At 59.1% G+C, this 8087-nt stretch overlaps 1 protein-coding gene across 1 annotated transcript in view; it reads right to left on the bottom strand.

Moving 5' to 3' along the window:
• Window positions 1–496: 496 nt before the first annotated feature.
• The window catches only part of UNC13D (unc-13 homolog D (C. elegans)), a gene marked incomplete at both ends in the record, with an annotated part of 9576 nt that continues 1985 nt past the window's right edge, over window positions 497–8087 (bottom strand). The window contains 19 exons of the mRNA XM_009710425.1: window positions 497–617; window positions 916–999; window positions 1120–1191; window positions 1270–1375; window positions 1609–1688; window positions 2020–2088; window positions 2257–2463; window positions 2807–2905; window positions 3100–3243; window positions 3832–3952; window positions 4293–4423; window positions 4724–4775; window positions 5003–5100; window positions 5524–5580; window positions 5872–5962; window positions 6240–6364; window positions 6978–7095; window positions 7362–7465; window positions 7721–7854. Coding sequence (XP_009708727.1) covers window positions 497–617; window positions 916–999; window positions 1120–1191; window positions 1270–1375; window positions 1609–1688; window positions 2020–2088; window positions 2257–2463; window positions 2807–2905; window positions 3100–3243; window positions 3832–3952; window positions 4293–4423; window positions 4724–4775; window positions 5003–5100; window positions 5524–5580; window positions 5872–5962; window positions 6240–6364; window positions 6978–7095; window positions 7362–7465; window positions 7721–7854 — 2013 coding nt within the window. The remainder of the gene's footprint in view (window positions 618–915; window positions 1000–1119; window positions 1192–1269; window positions 1376–1608; window positions 1689–2019; window positions 2089–2256; window positions 2464–2806; window positions 2906–3099; window positions 3244–3831; window positions 3953–4292; window positions 4424–4723; window positions 4776–5002; window positions 5101–5523; window positions 5581–5871; window positions 5963–6239; window positions 6365–6977; window positions 7096–7361; window positions 7466–7720; window positions 7855–8087) is intronic.

The following is an 8087-nucleotide window of genomic DNA, read 5'->3' as shown; positions in this document are numbered from 1 at the left end:
TGGCTGGTGGCACCCTCACCACCACCTCCCCAGCCCACGCTTCTGGGAAGGTGTGGAAACATCCCCAACCCTGCCCACAGATGGATCGGTCACGGGTGGCTGCAAGAGAAGTGACCTCTCCTGGAGACCTCCCCATACGACAGCCAACCCCAGAGACTGTCCCTTGTCACCCTGGCATTATTTTTTTTTTGGTCTGAGACATGGTTTGCACGATGGATAAAAGCCGCCTGCCCTGGCTGCTGGCTTATGCTGCAAACCGAAGGCAGTGGGCGGTGGGCACAGTGTCCTGCCTGGTCCTGCCCACCACATCCCACTGGACCACCCCGGACCAGGGCAATAACCCCACTTCTGCCCCCAAATCCACCTCCTTGCATGCAAAAGCAAATCAAGACAGAGTCCCGTTACTCCAAGCGCTGCTCTCCCACCCAGGGGTGTATCAGGGACTGAAGACAGGGGGTCCCGGAGCGGTGGGATTCCCAAGCCCACCCACACCCACCGTTGGAGTCCAGTGGGATGAGATTGACAGCGTTGAGCACTTCCACGTGGAGTTTCTGCTCCGAAGGACGGTACAGTGCTTTGATCGTCACGGCCCCGTACTTCTCCGAGCTGGTGTCCAGCTGAGCAATGGGGTACAAGAATAAAGGTGCCGCCTTTTGGCACATTCGCGGAGGGGATGCCTGGGGTTCGGTGGAGGCTGAGCGGGCATTTTGGGGTAGCAAGGGTGTGATGGGCATCCTCTGGGATGCAATTGAACCCCCTCCTGCCCACTGCTGGGGCAAAACCAGCCCCAACACCCCCAGAACTGGGAGGGTGGTGGGGAGATCTCACATTTCCACAGGCTGGCTGTGCCGGGCAGCTTTGTGCGTGCAAGGGTGGGATGTGGGAAGGGGCTGGGGGCACCATTTTGACTCCTACCTGTTGCTGGATCCTGTTGCTGAAGTATTTCTGGATGAGTTTGCGGCTGCTGGCAGAGCAGAGGGCCAGGTGGGTCTCCAGTGACTGCGGGAAGGATGAGAGGTGACGGTCAAGCACACGGATGGGTCTGCAGCCCAGGGATGCCTTCCCTGGAGAGTACCCAAAGGAAACCCTTGGGGATTCCTCATCCCCATCACCCCATACCAGGAAGGCTGCAGTGTGGAGGGTCTCCAGTGGCAGCCCACAGCCCTCGGCGTGGAAGCACAGCTCCAGGCTCTGGGGAGGAGGATGTTGTTAGCCGGCAACCAAACACCCATCGCTGCTGAGGACACCCCTGTCCCCCTGCTTTGGTACCTTCAGGGCACAGTGGAGCTTCTTGTAGCGCTGGGCCAAGGGGACCTGCTGCCCTGCGGCTGCTGACAGCACGGCCAAGGTGTGATGCCAGAGGAGAGTGAGGAGGCTGCAGAGGCGAGGGAGGAAGGCTGTGAGCAGGGGTCTGGTGGGGGTGGGTTGGTCCTCGGCCAAGGGACTTTGCAAAGGCCAGGAGGGAACTGGCTCATCCTGCTGGGCTCGGCAGCCAGCCCTAAAGCAGGATGTCCCCAAGCCCCATGGGACTAGGTGGGGGGACACTCCCACCGAGGGACGGTGACACTGCTGGCCTCTGCCATGGTGCATGCCCAGTGCCCTGGTCACCTTTTGAAGTTCTCTTGGACCAGATGCTCATTGAGATACTGCAGCTCCGACTCCAGGAACTTCATGAGCGGGATGATGGACTGCAGCGAGAGGAGAGGGGCATTGGGGAGGGCACAGCAGGGAGAGGGGCAGAGCACTGCTGGCTGGAGCCAGTAGGGCAGGGGGGTGCTCCAGAGGGGCTCCCTCCCACAGCCAGGACGTGGGCAGGCTGTGCCTGGTCCGGTCCTGCTGCCAACACAGGCATCAAACGAAGCATATGGAGGTCTGGGCCCCACAGCTGGGGTGTCCTGTGCCCCAGGCCTGGGGCAGGGTGAGGTGGGGAAGGGTGATGGGGGCCTCCTCTGAGTAGGTAAGGGTTATTCATAGCCGCCCAAAAAAGATGGTCCAGGAGGGACCGGGCCAGGTACTTACGTCCTCGGGCTCCCGGGTGTCATTGGAAGATGAGAGCTCCTGGATGTGTCTGGCGATGCCCTTTTCCAGCTGCCAGGGAGAAATGCATGGAGATACTCGGGCTTTGCCCTCTGCACCAACCTCCCCATGCCCGGATCCACCTTGTCTCCATCCCACAGGGTGCCAGGTCCCCCTTGGGTGAAACCTCCCCACTTTGGGCCAGTTAATGGCCAAGGAGCATCAGTGGCAGGTGGTCACCTTGGTGGCCAGGGCTTGTACCACGTCCCGGACCTCATGGTCCAGGCAGGAGACGGTGCTGTCGAGCTGGTTGTGCAGCGTGTGCTGGATCTGCTGCCGGTCGATGATGGCCTCTGTGCGCTGCTCCAGCTGGGCCCAGTCCAGCTGTGACGGCAGCTTCAGGATCAGCAGCCGCAGCTGCTTGATGTTGTTCACCACGATGCAGAGCTGGGGGAGGTGGGTCTGCTTCAGGGTGTCCCACACACCCTGGTTCATCTCCTGCTGGCTCCATCCCCATCCCCAGTTCTAGCTCCATCACTATCTCCATCTCCACCCTCATCCCCATCCTCATCCCATCCCCATTCCCATCTCCATCCCCATCCTGCTCCCTCTTCTCACACTATTTCCCTCCTGATTTTCCAGGATTATAGCTATCGGAGGCCAACTGATCCCCCTGAAACCCAAACCCAGGATGCTGGCTGGGTGCTCAGCGCCTCATTTCCCTCTTTGCCCAGAAACCACGGCCAAATCCTGCCTCTCCCTCACCGGTCGACCCTGCCCCAATACCAACCCTGTTGGCCGCTTCGCCCTCGTTCTGCTTGCTGAGCGACAGAGCCTCAGCCCTCTCCTTGACGAGCCGGCAGTACATCAGGGCGATTTTGCACATGTCCTGCAGGATAGAGAAGCAGCCAAACGGGACTGAGCTGGGCAGCACAGGGACCACCATGGGGCCAGGGGACCCCGCCACATCAGTGTGGGATACTGGCTCCATTCATGGAGACACATCTCCACGAGCAGGTGCGGAAGCTCCGGCTGCTGATGCCCATAAGCATGGCATCTGCCGACAGGATCCAGCGTACAAACCTCCACGAGCTTCACCATGATCATGAAGGCTTCCTCGGGGTCTGGCCAGTTGAGCTGCTGCCAGGTCTTCACGATCTGGGCGTAGCAGGTGGACAGGTCAACGGTGGACGTGCTGTGCTTGTTGTGCTCCCCGAAGGGTGTCAGCTGAGAGGGAAGAGGAGGTAAATGCAACTTTTCTTGTACGGAAAGAAGCCAGACAGGAGAGATGCTCCTTTACTTTGGGGCTCTCTGGCCCATCATCAGCTCCATAAATCCCAATGTCATCACCCAGTCACTTTGGAGAGTGGAGGAGATGAGGATGGATGGAGCAGCCTGAGCTCCCTGCATCAGGCTGTCCTCCATCGTATTCCAACCCAGCATTGTCGGACTACACTGAAGAGGAGGGCAAGGAGCCCACGGCCCCATGGCTGCCTTCCCTCCCCTCTTCCTGAAGGTCAGAAGTGAAGGGGATGCTCACAGCATGGCCCAAAGCAGGTCCATCAGCGCACGCAGGCTGCCAGGGAGCAGCGAGGGAAGGGGCACGGGGGTGGGGTGTGGGGCCAGGGTGGGATCAACTGGTCCAGGACACCACATCCTTTGTGATGCATTTGGGAGAAGAACCAGCCTGCTCCTGGGCTGCAAGAAGCACCTATGTGGTGGTCTCGATGCTGTGAGCCAGGCAGAGCAGCAAGGCGTGGAGGGAGCTGGAGTGTCCCCAAAGGGTGGAGGGAGATGTTCTCCTCTCCAGGTTACCTGATCCATCTGGACGGCTCTCTGTGCCCTCTCCAGTGCGATGGTGTAGGCCTTCTGCAGCCACTGGGGCACAGCTTCCTTGAACCACTGGTGGAAATGGCACAGAGCCAGAGGTCCATCCCTGTGGATGAAGGCACCAGCTTCTCCAACCGCATGGTAAGAGCACGGGGCCATCATCCCTCCCTCCTTGCTCTCACATACAAGAAACTGCCCAAGGTGGAGGTAGCACGTAGCAACGTGCTAAGGAGAAACCTCCACTTGTCTGGAAGTTGAGGTCTCCTTCAACCCCACTCAGAGACGAGCCTGTAACACTTCTGGTGATGCTCACGCTGACAGCAGACACCAACAGTTCTGCCATGTGTGTAATCAGTGATGCAGGTGAATGGGAAGGATTTGGAGTTCCTCTCAATTAACCGCTCATCCCCTTGCTTTGGCATCTCCCCTCTCTCTGGGCTGGCTACCTCTTTGGGAGGAAGTCCTTCATCCGATAGAGCTCCTGCAGGTTCATGTAGAGCTGGAAAAGGCTCTCGGCCGTGGGCTTGGACATGCTGCTGTCCACCTTGCGCAGCTGCTCCTGGACATGCTCTGCGACCTGGCAGTGAGCAAGGGAAGGGGGGGGACAGCCGTTAGTGAGGGTCCGGCCGGGAAGGGTTGGTCTGCTAGGGGCTCTCTGGAGCCACGGGGTGAGGGTCAGCTCAGGGGACTCCTCTTCCTTTTTGGTGGCATTTCAGGAGATTCATTGGGTCAGGTAAGCAGATGATAGTGACTTTATGGGTACGCAGGGAAAGATTTGCTCCCTGGCTTGCTCCCTTTCCACCAGAAGGGTGGCCAAAAACCTCAGCCTGGCTTTAGACCTTAGTCCCACAAGCGCAGAGCAGCCCAGGTTGCTCACCAGGCTCTCCAGCTCCAGGTAAGCGATGGAGAAGAGATTCAACTTCAAGGCGCTGCGAGAGAGAAACGGGGAGTCAGGAGCCTGCCAGCCCCAGGCCAGCAAACCCTCCCAGGCCATGCCCTTGCCCTAAGGGCGAGGACAGTGCAGCTCTAAGAGGCAGAGGTGGGACCACAGATGCCATCTGTGGAGCCCAAGAGCCCAGGAGCGAGGCATCAAACTGCCCTGTTGCTCTTGACCCCGGGGAAGGTGGATGAGAGGAAATCAAGCTCCGAAACCTACTTGATGAAGAATTTATTCCAGATTTTCTGGCACTCCTGGAGATCTCCTATCACCTCCAGGAGGAGTCTAGACAAGGCTTTGCCATTCTCCTCCATGCTCTGCAACAGAAGGAACAGCTTGGTTTGGATGCTTGGTGATTTTGAGATGACCGGAGCTCCATTCTGTTCTGAATTATTTCTATGATTTGTTCTGGTGGGGTAGCAATCGACCATTAGATCCACCTTAGGAGCACCAAAGAGTTGTCGGTAACATCCATTGTCAGCCTGTGCTTGCGTGGCTGGGCTGGGGACCACCTCCTGTTCTCCTGAGCATTGCACCAAGGCCTTAAGCTTCGATGCACCTCAGTAGCTGCAGGTAACGCAGCTCATGGTATTTTTAAGCTGGAAACCCAAATGCCTTGGCTGTATCAGAAAACTGGAGCAGCCTCATCTCAGCCTTGTCTGCGCACTCCCTCGGACCTCCCACCCCAAGCCCAGCAAATTGCTTCTAATAACGTCAGAGAGGGGGAGATGGGAACTGACCTTCACCATGGGCTTGAGGTGCTGCTTCTTCATGTGAAACCACTCCGTCGTGCCTGACTGCAAGATAGGAGTCCTGGTGTGATGGCAGGGAAGCAGGAGGAGCAAAGCCAGCTCTGTCACCCCCTTCACTCTCCCTGTCCCCCAGGTGTGGTCAGGACTCAGGTCCATGGGGTGGGAACCACAGGCTGGGACCACCAGACTGAAGAGGACCAGGTATTTCCCCCCCTCCATGGTGGTCAATGTGGCTTTGCTGAAGAGTTGGCACTGGGCAGGGGATGGATGGGAAGGGAGACCCATAGGGTCCCACCTCCCCGGGGCTGGGAAGGGTGAGACCCCTGGTCCCACTACCTTCAGCGCCGTGGAGACCATCCCGGGGAGGTCGGGGCTGAGCGTGCACAGCTCGTGGAAAGCTTTCATTTTGCACATCTGGACCAGGACCCTGCAAAGCAAAGACCCTCGCGTGAAACCCCTCACCTGCCCATCAGAAACAACCGCCTCTCCCCCCAGAGACCCTACCCAAACAGACCTTCCCCTCCCAACAACATCCCCCATGGGGAGCCCAGGATGAAGGACAAGGACAGGACAAGTGTCACAGCAGCCTAGAAAGGGGCAGAAAGGGCTCATGCAGGTTTTCACTCAAGTTTACGGGCTTGTCCATCGTGGTGGCCAAGCCATACAACCTCATGTGCAGCTGGCACCGGTGCTGGACGACTCACCGGAGCAGGGACTGGAGCCTCTCCTTGGACCTTGGGACAGAGAGGGGGAAAATGATGCGGTACCTCCGGATGAGGGAGACGCCGTAAGTCAGCAGGGACTGGAAGGACTCGGCCAGCTCTGCTTTCTGGGGAGAAGGAAGGAAACACGCACTGGTTTTCTCAGCGGCAGACAGAGATGTCAGCAGGACCACGGCACCGCGGTGGAGGGAGCTGGTGGCTCCCATCCTTTCTAGCCTGCTCCAGAGATGGGAAAACCCCCTGATGCTTTGGGGAACTTCTCCCTGGAGAGGCTGAACTGAGCTTTGTGCTTAAACCTCATTGCTATGCATGAAAAATTTGGAGTCTCAGCAGGGTGCTGGGATGTCCTGGGAAAACAGGCAGGGAAAAGTAGGAATTGGGTCATATTTAAGTATTGCAGGGGGTTGTGATTGACTTGACGGAAGCAGTGGAGGAGGGGGATGTCAGTGCAAAGGGTAAGGACATCTCCGCGGAGAGGGGAAACAAACCCCCGGGGCAAAGGAGCTCCCTGATCTGCAGGTTGTCCTGGTCTCCATGGCTGGTTCTCCCCAGAAATACCCCCCAGTCACCCCAGTAACTCCTGTACCCCACAAGCTCCTGCCCTTCCTGGAACACAGGGTGGGAAACAGCCCTGGGAGCTGGGAGGAGAGGCCTGGGGTTGGGTGCATGGGGCACATTTCCCTGATCTCTGCCCCCCGCATGGTGCCGGAGCCCCCTCACCTGCTCTGGCCTCAGGCGCTCCTGCACCCACTGGTACTCGATGCTGGTGATCTGGTGGAGCAGGCAGTTGCTGTTGAACTCCAGGCTCTGGTAGAGTTTGCTGTACGCCAGCCACTGCCTGGGGAGGATGGAGAGGCTGGGCTGAGCCCCCGAGGGCTGGGGGGCACCCAGGGCCCAGCATGGGGCTCTCCCACCCACGGCTACAGCTGGGATGGCAGGGGTAGGACCCAGATCTCCTGGTGCTGCTCGGGGCAGGGGGCAATACCAGCCAGGCTGAGCTCATGAGAGAGACCGGCTGTGGTCCGACAGCCCCAGGGATGGCATCGGGGCCCCTGACCCCCACCCCGATGGTGCAGCGCGGCTCCCCGGGCGTGGGGTACTCACGCCATGACTTGGTGGAAGTCGGAGAGATCCTTCTGCGTGGCGTGCAGGTATAGCACGGTGCTGGCGTGCCTGCTCAGCTCCCCATCCCAGGCGATGCTGCCAGCCTGCGAGGAGGCAAAAGGAGGGTGATGTGTCCTGGAGCAAACTGGGCTGAGTGGGGAGGGGGAACAGGCATCAGGGTGGGGTGTGTTTGCAGGACCATGGGAGGGATGGGTGTCCCATAAGGATGCCAGGCATGGGCACGCATCATCATCACCCTCCTCCTCATCACATCGCAGCAACGTTTTAGGCGTGATGGGCTCCAAAGGAAGCCCTGAGCCCAGCCCAGGTGCTGGGGGGCTGCTTCTCCCCCTCGGTACCTGGTGCTGCAGGATCTCATAGGACACCAGCTGCTGCAGGAGGTGCCGATGGACAGTGTAGCTCGGCTGCGTCCGGCTGCTCTTGGTGGCCCTCTGAAAAGAGACAAGGCATAAAAGCGATAACCATAACTTGCCTGAACATGCAGGGACACAGCCAGAGAGTGGGGACAGAGGAAACCGAAAATCACGGGGCCAGAGAGCCCCGTTTGAAGCAAAGCCAAGGGGTGCGGGTGCAGTTTCACCAGAAGCAAGGTCCCCGTGGAGCTCAGGGGAGGGTTGAGCTGGTTTCCAGCACATGCAGACCCTGGTGCTGGCACCTCTGGTCCTGGGGCAGGGATCTGTCACCCCAAAATAGGCCGAAAGGGAC

Source organism: Cariama cristata, unplaced genomic scaffold (assembly GCF_000690535.1).
Source record: "Cariama cristata isolate BGI_N322 unplaced genomic scaffold, ASM69053v1 scaffold25201, whole genome shotgun sequence".
Taxonomy (NCBI): domain Eukaryota; kingdom Metazoa; phylum Chordata; class Aves; order Cariamiformes; family Cariamidae; genus Cariama; species Cariama cristata.
The sequence above is the reverse complement of the archived record's forward strand: the minus strand, read 5'-3'. Positions and strand labels throughout refer to the sequence as shown.